The sequence below is a fragment of the Hyposmocoma kahamanoa genome, unplaced genomic scaffold, assembly GCF_003589595.1.
Source record: "Hyposmocoma kahamanoa isolate Upper Pololo Valley unplaced genomic scaffold, ASM358959v1 202, whole genome shotgun sequence".
NCBI lineage: Eukaryota > Metazoa > Arthropoda > Insecta > Lepidoptera > Cosmopterigidae > Hyposmocoma > Hyposmocoma kahamanoa.
The window spans coordinates 11,452,447-11,466,469 of NW_020653726.1; the positions used below are offsets into that span (position 1 = coordinate 11,452,447).

Consider the following 14,023-nt stretch of genomic DNA (forward strand, 5'->3'; position numbering starts at 1 on the left):
TATAAGAAGTTGAGAATTTTCAATAGGTTTCGCGTTACTTTCATTATGAATATTCAAGGTGTTTAGATTAACCTTTTTCGCATATTTATATTTTTAGCGTATTTAAGGTTTATAGCAAAGCTTTTGAAGTCTATTCCTCTCAATATTTCACTGAATAATGTTTAACAAATGTTATTTAAATTTTATAAGGTGGTCTCGATCTGTCTGAATAAGTTTTCAGGAGAGAGTTTTATGAATTTTAAGAACGAAATTTTTTGTGCTTAAATAGTAGAATTATAAAAATTCTCATTTATGTATAATTTATATGTAAAATAATTTGTTTTATGTAGGTCGTGTTGTTTTTGCGACTTTCATGTGATAGAAATACTTGACGTATGGCTTTATTATACCTACAGAGCGTACGAGATTAGTAAAGCATCAACTGATGTTGTGGACACACCTTAGATGCGCATGAAGTGTTACGCTTTCACATTCATATGGCGTATGGCCATGGAGTGGAATTTCTTGTATTCAGATTTGTTTTCTTAATGCCGTAATTTGAGTTTTTTGAAGGCAAGAGTGAATAGGTGTGATGTGCATGTCAATTTCCGTTACATGAGATGGAGGTCAAATACGCATTTACATTGTCTTGAAAAAAAAAAATGAACTTGTTGAAGTTGGTAAATGTTGCTGTTTATTCTAATTATACGCTAAAATTGTTATGAACGAATTTTTCGAGATAAATAAGTATACAAACAGACAGACGGCATGTTTTTTGTTGTGATGGAAAGCAACTTTGTTTTGGATCTTTAGTGGTTTTTATAAGCCACAGTTGGCTGCACTAACTAGGTTTTAAAAATTGGCTTGAAAAGTTGAATTACGTCGTATTCAATTTAAAAATACAGCTAAAAGAACTGAGGAATAATGCAGTTGAAAGTTACTATATTTTAATTGGCTAAAAACTATTAATGTAGTTCTCATTTACATTTTTTTTTAATTTAATTGAAGTACTTGTAAATAATTTGTGCGTCAAATAAATCGTTTCGCGTAAAAAGTTGAAGCCATTTTACTGGGCAAAGAAGAAAATTAAAAATTTTAACTTTATTCGCTTACAGTTGTATTCCTTTCTTTCATTTTTTTACCCAAAACTACTAATGCAATCTTAGTTTCTTCTCTATTTTTTTGTCGAAGTAAAAAGTATGATATTTAACTAGGCGTAAAACATTGATTACCTATCAATCGATCAATCAACCATCGTAACGGAGAAGAACAATATAATTTTTATATTACTGGATTTTTTGTCTGTAGTCTTCTATTACGGTGGTAATTATTTGATACACAGGAATGGCGATGAGGCATCTATCCTGGCTCCTATTTTTCGGGCTATGGATTCTAACAAGTGCGATTGAGCTAGACACTTGTGAAAAGCGGATCTATCTGGCAAAAGCTGAACAACTTGACGCGAATGGTCGAAAATGTTGGGACACTGTAAAGGTGCCGTGTTGTGGAGGAAGATGCAACTCTAGGGAGGTAATTTTGATATATATTCTCAGTCCGTACTAAGTATATATTCCTCTGAGCATATATGTGTAATGCTATGTCTCTGAAGTCGTTCACAAAGTGTTTACAGAGTGACAATGTATGTTTTCTCAATACTTGGACATTTTATAGTGTTGATTGTCGCAAGTGACGAAGTTTGCACAGTGCAAATTGTAACGGTCTCGAAAAGAAACTTTAAATTTTCTATGAAAATGTTTTCCGTGATCGTTAAAAACAATCGACATTGTAAACTTATGGTAGAGGCAGTTGATCAAATTGTGTCTTGTTGGCAAATGGCGAAAACATACGTGTAAAAAAGTTTACGGTCCCAAATTTTAGGTATGACTAAGTAGGTACAGCCTGATTATATTTTCAGTATAGTACTTGTACCTACTATTGATGTCGAATTGAATTTTGTTGGGATTTATTTTGAGAGGAAAAGCCTGGAGTTCTGTTTTTGAGTCTGTCGAACTTGTTAGTTAAGTTGTTATGAAAGAATCATAAATAGACAGAAATACGGGAAACCAAAACTTTTGCCCAAACTTTAATAAAAAACTTACTCCACCTTAATCGATTATATTTCATCCCGTTCTTTTTGGCACGTTGATGTTTTACGCCTAAATATAGTAATAAAATGTTTTTTGTAAAATTACTCCATTAAACAAAGATCGAACAAAAAAATCTTCGGTCTGACAGAACTGACCTGATTGAACTTTTCTTTGAGTTCTATCATTGTATTAAAATTAGAATCGGTTAATTGTTAATACTAGTTATTGGCCATGCATATGACTTTCGTGTATCTATACATACATACCTTCTCTGAATTATAATCAGTAATCGGAATTGAGCGAGTTAATTTGTCTAAAGTATGAACGTTTTCTTAGTATACCCACTTCGTCAACAACGCGTATAAAATGCCTTTTTTGGGTGTGATACCTGGAAACCTAAAAAAATATAAAAATTTCAATTTCCTTATGAACATTAGGTCATATTTGGTGGCTATAGTTATAATTTAATATTGTATTTGTAACACTAACTTAGATTATTCTTTATATTACTTACTTACATTACTTATGCTACGAGTAATTACAGTATTTTCTTTACATTTTTACTTGACATAATAGTTTTAGGGTCGTATTTTAGAACTCTAATCAATGCTCAAGTCAGGATTTGAATATGACTCATAATACGACACTCGAAATCATACTCAAGTCCCTGCCATTAGGGTCGTATTTCCAGTGCTTGTGTTTCAATTGCAATCCTGACTTGAGCATTGAGTAGAGTTCTAGAATATGACCCCTAGAGTTATAGGATAGCTATTTGCGTGTGATGCACTTTAGTGGCATGGCTTACTGGGTTGCAATCGCTCACCATAGGGTACTGGCAGAAAACCAGCTTTTTTTTGACTGTCCACGGTCTACAGTATTTATGCTGAGTCAGGGCCATTACCGCACAAACTGTAGTCATACTTAGAATTTTGTCGATTCCCACAGTACTTGTTTGTTTGTTTCTCTCACAATATTTGTTTTATCACAGTATGTGCTTTGTATGAATGTATATTCAATTAATAATATATGTTTTATGTGATTTTGTGTTATGCTTTGTGAACTGATTGTAAATGTTTTGTTTCTGTTTTTGCGCTGAATAACCGTGTTATGTATCTATCTATCTGTTGATCTATCATATTCAAATGTAATCAGTTCCGAGAAGTCCCGGCATTTGTAGAAGGGAATGTCCACATTATTATTTAGTTCAGCTAAATTAACTCCCTCAATTATTCAAATAAATTTGGTTATTTTAACAGCTAAAATGTACACTATATTTCATATTATACTTGTGTTATCGGCCACGAAAAAGGGACGTGCTGTCATCTACAGTAACGACGATAATAAGGTCGACCACTCACAATTTGAAGGTGAACCGCTTTTGTTTATTACAACAAAATTTTGTGCTTGTCACCGGATGTTAGCCAGTGAACCGGATGTTACTTAGATAATTGACCAGTGGCGTTTTAAAAAGTAACATTTTAATAATAGTATTCTCATCATGTATAATATATTAGGCCACAGTCATATATATGGTTACTATACTAAATACTATAGTTGTCGTTACATCAGAGTATTTCTATTATTGAGGTAAATAACTATGAGAGTTTCACGCCAGGGAATATTCAGATATCAGATCGATAAGTAATTCATAATATATAATGTCAGATGAGGGTTGAGAGATTCTATTCTATTGGTAATTCTATTCTTATATATCAATTCTAATGGGAATTCTGCGCCTCCCTCCATAACCACCCCCTACAGCTTACCGTTTCTTAGCCCTCTGAATGAATGAGGTTCAGTTCTGTTCTGAAACGATTTCTAGTTCTATACTCACCTCCGATTGCTCCATTGGAACAGCCGGAGCTTCCTTCTATAAGTTCAATTCTAATACGTACTAACGTTTCCTCTCTCATCCTACATCTCTTAATAATATTGATTGGACTTACATGATTCTTATGTTCGATATCGCCTCTTCGAAGTTTTCCGAGTTCATAACTTTTCTCACCTTGAATTAACTCCTGCTCTCCCGCCAGACACGTACGCGCTCAAAATTCCGGATTTTCTCCAGTCACCGTAAATTTTTTAAACTCACCATTATATGATATGGCTGCGAACTTTGACATCATTAATTCTTTTCAGAAACTTACCCGATTTCATCGAAGCCGCGTTTGTCGCGACAATAAGAACATCATAAACAACAACTTTTGTTCCATGACATTTAATAATTCATCAGATTTTACTTTCATACAAAAATAAAAATAATTAAATCGATTTCTCTAAATGGTGCTAACTATGTGTGCTAGTAAAAGAAAACACCCATTACCAAAATTATTTTTATGAATCACAGCACTCGCGAGGCGTTGCTAAAAATCTAGTATTTTTTTCCATCCTCTAAGCTAAAAATATAGGTCAGAAGTGTCAGATAGTGCAACAAAAGTTTAAAAGTTTATTTTTGGTAAATGTATTATGTTTTGTAAAAAGTCATAACACAAAAGTTATTGTTTATGATGTTAGTCATATGGTTGCTAGTATTTTACAAAGAACCCTGTATATTAGATTATCTTGCGTAGGGTAGTCAAAACACAATGTCAGATTTTTGAGAGATTTTTTAATTTAAAAAGGGACACTGTGTTTACAAAAAGTATATATAAAGCGTTACGAACTCTCATTTGGTTCACTTTTAAGGCATCTAGATAATGATGTCACTAGGAGAAATGAATCTCTTAGGAAATGAAACTGTTTTCCGGATTTAAATCGCGTATATTTGTTTTTTCAAACAAATCGATGTTTCGGGCCCTTTACAGGTCCCATGGTCACTGTTGACTGAGGTGGTACAGTCTTCAACCAGTTATGTCTGATATTGCAAACCACCCTATTTTTTCACTATAGTTACAATAGTTATTAATTAAATACCTTATTTTTAATTTTACAAAGAAAACATTCCAATTTACGCTACATTAAGTTTTACAAATGATTTTATTGAATGAATTTTTATTAAGTTCAATTTATTATTAATTAATAATAGAAATTAGAAAAAATTAAAACATATTAATTAGTACTGCAGTCTTATGTCTGTTTGGGATTTTTCATCAGAGGAAATACTGGATCCCAAACTGGTGGTACGGAGAAACCATCTTCCCTGTTGAAATTAGGATGTTTTTTAATTTCAATGGCTTCTCGCGGCATCCTGGGTAGATAACGGACTTCTTTTGCAAAGACCTGGGGTTTGTCAAACTTCTTTGAATGTGTAGGATTATCCATGACATGCTCGCAGACTGCAGACTCGTTTACGCGACGGTGTTTGACATCAGCTATATGTTCTTTGACGCGGGTACAAATACTTCGTTTTGTTTGTCCAATATAAGAGAGACCGCACTCACAGTCAAGCTTGTAAACTTCTGTATCCTGTAAGGGGATGTTACATTTGACGGGTCTCTCTATACGTTATAATGTATTTCCGGATATTTCGAACAGCTGGAAAGCAATACTTAAGGCGGGCCTTAAGAAAGAAACCGAAGATGAGGTTTTCAAGAAATATGATTTCAAAAAAAACGTGTCTTGAATCCCGAATTATGTGCCGCGTTAGCCCAGGCTTGCAAAAACTGAGACCGATGTAAGCAGCAAGCTAATCAATTCAAGTTTAATTCGGATATACCGACTAGGCTATGACAGGTATTGTCAACAAAATATAGAGATTCCTTACATATTTAAAAGCATAAATAACGCCTGCAAACTGATTACCAACTCACACCAGGTACTATAAATCGAGCCATATCGATATACCATAAATCGACAAATCATGCTACCGTAAACAAGAAGGTACCTTTACTGGACAAACCATATGTGATCCCCTCATTGACCGCAAACGGGACAACTTCTTGTTCGTAGAGAACTTGAGAGAACTTGAAAATTCCTTTTACAACCCTTGCCACACCGGCAGAAGTAACAAGCGTAAGCTAGACGCATGTCATGGAATGGCTGCAACACATGAATTATTTGGAACTTGACTCTTCGGTCGCCGTCTGAGGAATACCGATAACATTACTTTCATACCATGTATAAATCGCGTGACACATGGCAGTGATGTGGGAAACGTAAAGCAAAGTATTAGCAGAATATGAGTGCCGATATTCAATCTAGAAACCGAAATTGTCTTTAGCAGCAAATAGATTTTTCTTATCTGTACTACTCTAAACCAAGCTCTAAAAAACGTATTGGAGAAAGAGACTCACACGCCAGTGATATAAAAACTGTTATTTTGAAGCATTTTACTAGAGTTGCAATGAATATTCGGTTACTATTCGATATTCGGCATATTATATTGCATCACAGTCCTACGGAACACCTAAAAACAGAAAGATCACATAAAAAAAAAATTGAAAATTATCATGTAAATATCTTTCTCTTAATTCTCTTAAAGCTCAAAGGAAAAGTAACATAAGTTACTTTTCTAAGATATAAAAACATAGCATGTCAAATGAAAAGCTACTTGCTTGTTACATCATTCACTCATGATTAAATAAACATTAACCAGTGAACAAAGTACTTATTATTTGAAAACCAAAATAAATTAAGTATTTGAAAGTTAATCAAACTGAAGTGAAATAAACATTAGCTTTTTCCATTAAGTTATAAACTATAAATATCATTATATAGAATAATTTATCGTAGTTGAAGATAATAAGTGGTGTTTTCGTGCTAATTTTCGTACGTGCTTTAATACGGGCTACACTCCTAGCCGAATATTCAGTATTCGGTCAGAAGCCGAATATACTATTCCTTGCAACACCATTTTTACATTTCTCGCTCATTTCTTCTGTTCAATCACATCAAAAAGTACGCGATGAGTCATATAGCATTTTGTGTCTCTTTGTTGGCTGTGCACAGCGTGGTTTCCGATACTTAAATCATGTAATACGTATATTATTATGTATATAAGTAAATATGGAGAGGTTCATCGTCTATTCACCTTGGCTATGACAATATTGTCAGTCAAACATGTCTTAGAATATGAATCTTTCTTCAAACTTTATGTGTATAATTGAGTATCAAACCATCTGCGCGATATTTAGGACACTTAGACCTCATAAATAAAAGAATAATAAATACAACTAAGTACAGCACTATGACAAATTATGGTGGGTAGGGTATAATTTATTTCAATGAGCAACCAACATGTCCATAACTTATAAAAAGGTGATAGATAGTATTTTCCACAAAGATTAGAATCGTCTGGCATGATGCTTGAGCACTAGAAGACTGAAGTCTATGCTCTCTATCAAAGTCTTCTTCGAGGGTATTTAGAACAACAGGGGTACCAAAAAGCAAACAATTTTGTAATTCCAGAAACGCAATGGTTTCTCAAATAGGTTCCCAAATTTCGGCCATTAGAAAATTTGTTAAAGGAACCAAGTTTCATTTGTACTACGGATGTGAAATGAGCTTATTGTATATAAACAGCTTGCCTTTGTTTTACAGTTGTGTATGGATTAACGAATTTCGTTCTCAAACGCTTTGGCGATGCGTTGTTCTAAGAGTTATCCGTTTCGCGCATTATAAACGCCCTATACATAATTTAACACTAACTTTCGAACAAGTCCGGGTTATTCAAATTTTGTGAGACGAAAGTTATATTTGCAGAGGTTTTATGTAAATCTGTGTAAATACCCATATCACCTATACCCTTTCATCCATTGTGTTTATCTTGTGCCTTAGGGGCAGGCATAAAATTCAAATGTGGAGTTGTGCTAACATAATTAAGTATATCGATTGGTTACCCAGAGAAGTACCGAGCTGTTAGAGATGTGGTTTCCAAGTAGTGTACATCAAATAATAAGTCCATATAAACCGCACACGCGCGATGGCGTTGAGAGAAATAAACACTATTTTGTTGCTGGTGGTTGGGTTCGCTGTGCAAAATTTGCCTGAGTAGGTATCACCGCTCTATTTCTATAGCAAATCGACACTGTTCTTTTCCGGTCTGAGTGGTTGGGAGAACTAGCGTACTTGTCCCATGGCTGCGTAGTAACGACGCTACGAAATTTGCGGTAAACATTTTCTTACGGGTAAGCAAAAATTTTTACAATCCAGCCCAGAACTGCAGTGCTGTGACAAAATCGCCCCATTTTGAAGTAATTATTGAGCTATAGTTGTTAGAAAATAATACTTTTCTTGAGTCTGTGTCAATATTTTACTTACAGATTCCAGATTGGAAGTTCCCGTTCAAAAACTCCCATCACCCAGTCTGTGCATACGCGGCGAGGAAACCTTTGATGATGCTATTACGCTACTGTGATCCTGGTGTGATACCAGGCACCGAACTGTTCCACTTTATAGGTGCTGAAGACTGTAAATGCAAGGTAAAATATATAAATATACGATAGTATAAATAACGGGATGATCTTTTTATACATTTATTTTTATTTAATATTATGTGTTTTTACTTTTTTTATAATACCAAGTGACGGGACGAGTAAGTCGTGCGCCTGGTGGTAAGCGACACGCCTATCCATAACTGTTGCAGTTGCATTCAGAGCTTTACATCGCAAAGATCTTGCGAGCACTGCCAGTGCGCCCGTCACTCTGAGACACAAGTTGACAATTTACCCTTATAAATCGGAACGCAGTTATGCTCACATTACTGCTTGGCGGCAGAAATAGGTAAGGTGGCAGTATTTCCCTGGACGAACTCTTTCAAAAGGAGCTCTACTGCTCCGGCCACTATCATGATATTCATCCATTTCTCCTGAAAATACTCCACTAGTTTGTTATAATTATTGATACGAAGATCGAATAAACATAAAGAATTATTCCTTCGATTGAACTGGACTGGAACCAGAGTCTGTTGTCTCAACGTAGCTACCGCTCTTACCAACTCAGCTACAAAGTTCTCCATGCGCTTGTTGCGATCTTTCTATTGGATTGAAACGGCTTTTTTTACCGTAGCGCGTAGTAGTATTCTTCACTAAACTTTTCAGTTTTATAAGTTCTCACAGTGGCACTAAGGCAAAAAAGCCCAGAGACGAAAAAAAAGATCCGCTACAAGTACATGGAGAAATTCTTAATATCTACTGACTCGATCCGTAACTCAGTTGCTCTTATATAGTTGATTAGATGTATTCAACAGCGCTCTTGGTTCTGTCATTTGAGAAAAAAAACCTGTTAATAGCTATTCAGTTTCAAGGCATTTTGAGACAATTACTTCTTCAATTATGTCTCTGTGAAATATGTGTATAACTACTATATGATTAATGGTACAATATTTATGTGTTTTCATAATTTTGCTTCCGCTACTTAATGAGTTTTCGATTACATTGTTCAAGGGAAAGGGAAGGTGAAAAGTGGACCCACGAAACTTCTTCATTTCAAAATTTGAGGAATTATTTAATAAAGCTTATTGAGCGTTAGTGTACTTACTTTCCAATTAAATGTCATTTTCTTTACTTATGTGAAGGTTTGAACTGTTTAATAACTAATTGGTATTGTAGCAACTTTTTAATGGTAGGCATGTATAGTAAGTAGTAATTACATATGTATGCTATGGGTTCTTTAATAAATAATTGGTATTATACCTACTTTCCAATATCTAAGTATCTATACCTGCATACGTCAGAGGATTCAATTGTTTAATAAATAATTGGTATTGAAACTATTTTCTAATGGTATGTACGTACCTATATTTATACACGTAGTGGGTTGTAAAATCAAACCATGAGATCGTGGATTGTCTCAGTGTGTAGAGTTAATGAGTAAGTATGTGTTAACAATACTAAGTGCGCATTTGACCTCCATCTCACCTGATGGAAAGTGACGATGAGGTCGACGACGTAGCTAGCATGCACACCTAAATTACAATGCCTATTCACTCTCGCCTTGAAAAGACCTAGGGTAGCATGCATTATATTAGTAGCAGGTAGAGTTCCTTGTGAAAGAGTTCGTCTACGGAAGTACTGCCACCTTATCTATTTCGACAAGCAGTAATGTGTCTAACGGTGACGGGCGCACAGTGCCCCGCAGCTCGTTGCGTTTTAAAGCTCTGACAGGCAATGTAATTATTATGGACAGGCGTGCCGCTTACCACCAGACCTACGACTTGTTCTTATTGTCACTTGGTATAATAAAAAAAAAAATATCGGCTAAATAACTTCCTTTTATGTCATACTCAGACTGGAAAACTCGTGTCAAATTAGTAACACTCGAAAGACATCAATCATAGTTAATTCAAATCTAGGTGTATGACATTCACAAGGTGCTATGAGAAGGAGAAGCCGTTTTCGTATGCGGAGCAATAACAATGTCTAAATCAGTATTCACACGTAGCCCTATCAAACCACATTACATTCACAAAACAACAGCACGAGTGTAAAAGGGGCGAGTGTAAAAAAAAGTGTGTATGGAAACGCATAGTTCCATTTGTCTGTAACCACACTTTGCAATGACGTCATAGTTAGGGCTTACGGCTACCACAACGCAACCACTTGCTAAACTCGTAGGCCAACTTCCAACTACGTTTCCACCACATTACAATCACACGTCTTTTGTATTACTGCACTGAGACCACATATTGATAACTTTCTAGAAGAGTGGCCTATCTCAAAAGTATAAAATTAATAGGGAAGATGGTTTTAAAACGTCTTAAGACGTCTCTGTTTCGGAAATTGATGATTCGAAAACTCTTCCAATCGTGGCATGTGATTAATTTAACAAATAAAAAGCTCTCGTATACATAATAATGTAATTTAGCATTTTTTGAAACCTCAATAATGAGTCAAAAAAGGAACTGTATTGAGCTACTATCTTTGAAAAACTGCGATATGTGTGTACAAATACGGAACACTGTCCAGAAACACTATTGCCGCCGTGACGTGTTTTGTCAGTGGCAAAGGGTCAAGAGCGCGTCAAGCTTGACGCATGACTAATCCAACTCTCGTCGTACAAAAATCGTCCAGGGAAGTACTGCCACCTTGCCTATTTCTGCCGCCAAGCAGTAATGTGAACATTACTGGGTACCGGTTTCGAAGGGTAAGGGTGCTGGTGAAATTACAGGCATATGGGACTTATCAACTTATGTCTCAAGGCGTCGGGCGCAGTGGCAGTGTCCCTCAGTCTTTGTGATTTAAAGCTCTGAGTGACGCTGCAGCTGTTAGCGACACGCGTGACGCTTACTTAAAAAAAATCTGGATATTGTGTAGACGCTGTGAATTTACTACGGAATAATAAAACGCCTACTTTATAACGTAAAAAAGTGTCGCGTTAGTTTCTACGTTTCAAAATAAAATTAGTTTGGTAAAACTAATTTTGTTTGTCACTGTTATATACAGAACGTTTTTTTTTAAATTGGGACAGCATCTGAATCAAAGCAAATCCAAAACCATAAAACCATAGGAGATAAAGGGTAATTGTCTTAGAACTCTAAGGGTTTTTGTTTTTGTGAAAACAATTATGACGTGGTCAATGTTTTGGCCAAGCGTAAGTTCATTAGACATGAATAATATTGGCAATTTTTTTTAATGCTGATCGACTCAGTATTTTATAATAATTTCATAGTACCAAAAGAAAAAATCGGGACAGAAGAGGTTGATCAAATGTAATAAAATGTTTTTTTCATAAGTATTTTTCGTTACTAACAAATATTATGGATGAATGTAAGTCTGAAATAAATGGATTATTATTATTATTATTATTATAAGTGTGAGTGTGAGTGTTTCATTGTAAGTACTTATCATAATATTATATTTAATTTAGTTATTTACATTTCAAATTACACACTATTACACAAAGACTTATTAATGTACACAAGCATTACATGTATATTAAAATTATCCCAGTACAATAAATTATATCAATTAACATATTATTAATATCAAAGATTGTATCCAAATCTAAATTCTAATTGTAATAGATACTAAAATTAAATTTAAATTGAGGTACACACGCCAGCACATCAAGCTACACATTGACGTATCTTATTCCGTTGCACTGGAGGCGGTTTTCGGACAAAAATGTGTAGTCTGGTGTGCCATTGTCCGTAGATTTGTTATTTCTCTTTATTTATTTTTATCATCAAGATAATGAAATACATATTTTTTAATTTTCGAATAAAAAATAATTCAAAGAGATTCTGGAGACTTAATAAGGAAAAAGGCCGTAACTTGTAACGGAACGTTACAACGTTGTTAAATTCATTTTAAAATAATCGTTTTTCAAATTTAACACTGTTAAAAATTTAACTCAAATATTATATTCAACAAATATATCCTATTTTTAAATGATAATTGATTATAAAACATTAAAACCATGATTTACCATAGACAAAATTGCTTAAATCTATGGCAGCTTACGTTGTATTTTCGAATGATGTTGGAGACGCAGGCAAGGCGAGAGGGGAGGCGCCGGCGGCGGCTGAGCTCTTCACACAGCGTCAGAACGTTTTCAAAATCTAGTCCACTCTCGGTTTGGCCGCGCTCACGATATAAAAAAACCGTTACGTATTTTAAAAAGTGCAAAATTTTATTGTAAATCAAAGATTATTGCTTCCCAATCACATTAAACGTACTTAAATATTTGTGAAAGTGAAAGTTCTCGCTTTAGGGTAAGTTGAATGACACACAAAATACTTGTAACGCTTTTATTTGCTAATTTCATGTTTTGTGTTGCACCAAATTGTACTATGTCGTTATTGTAGCTCTTTCTACTATTATATAGATATGTACAACGTAAATTTGAACCATATTGCAATACGCTTTGAGAAATTTTAAAGATTGCATCATCAAAATTTCAAATTGTACCGATCAAATTTAATTGTATTTTTTCACCAGACGTTGTTTGACGGATAATAGTCACCTTCGGAATAATTATTACCATCTATCTTCGGGTTGGAATGCTACCTTTGCTGACCTTCCGTCGTATTCATACACTGGGAACTTGACTACGTCCGTACTAGGACGAAGCATTTCCGCTGAACGGCTACCAATGCTGCTCGGCCTGTGATCTTTCTTCTGCGCCGGCGAATATACAGGGGAGTACCATATTCGGAAGCGGAAAACCTGAAGTCTTAAGGCACGTTACCACGACCCGTAATAAATTTATGTACCTACCGTTATTTTTAAAATTTAAATTATAAATTATTTTTTTTTATTATAATTCATTCAATTTTCGGATATCTTAGTTTGATTTTCTACCCTCATAGGGAAAATAAAACTAGGGAATTGAACCCGGTACAAACTATACTCCTAAAAAAAACAATACAATACAAATACAATACAAAAATTCTTTATTGTACACCAAAAAAGGAAACAAATACAATACAATTAAATTAAAAATAAGCGGTGGTACAATGGGCGGTCTTATTGCTTTAAGCGATTTCTGCCAGACAACCTTTGGATGGAAGTAATTATATAATTCACAGGAAAAAGACGAAAAACTTTCGTTGGTTTTCCAGATCTGCCTCTTAACACCGATTATTGAACTAATGATGGCTGTTTATTAATTCCATGCGGTAGAGGGATATTAATAACATGTGCATATAGTTAATTTCATTTTATACACCCTTACACTAAATGTAGCAATTTCCATATACGAATTCTCAATGGATGTGATTGTGTTTTCTGATAACAGAACGTAACGTGATCAGAATTTAATTGTATGTGATAATAGTATTCAATCGTTGGAAAATGGATACCTCTATTATTATAGAGATCATTTTTATGAGTATACTCTTACTTACTTATTACTTTAGAGGGCACCGAGAGCCAAAAAATAGTGTAATTATGAGTTGGTACAGAACTGCGTAAATGCTGGAAAGTCTTTTTATGATAAAAAAAAAATCAAAATAATTGTTTATTTTGTCAACTCAAGGAAAATAGGTCTTAGGTATATTTTAATAGACTAATATTTATATATTATATTATGTTATATTATATTATATTATATTATATTATATTATATTATATTATATT

The 14,023-nt window shown here is 34.3% G+C and overlaps 1 protein-coding gene across 1 annotated transcript in view; it reads left to right on the top strand.

Moving 5' to 3' along the window:
- The first annotated feature begins 1,323 nt into the window (after positions 1–1,323).
- Positions 1,324–14,023, top strand: part of LOC113227126 (thyrostimulin beta-5 subunit-like) — a 32,025-nt gene continuing 19,325 nt past the window's right edge. The window contains exons 1-2 of the mRNA XM_026460004.1: positions 1,324–1,509; positions 8,267–8,425. Coding sequence (XP_026315789.1) covers positions 1,324–1,509; positions 8,267–8,425 — 345 coding nt within the window. The remainder of the gene's footprint in view (positions 1,510–8,266; positions 8,426–14,023) is intronic.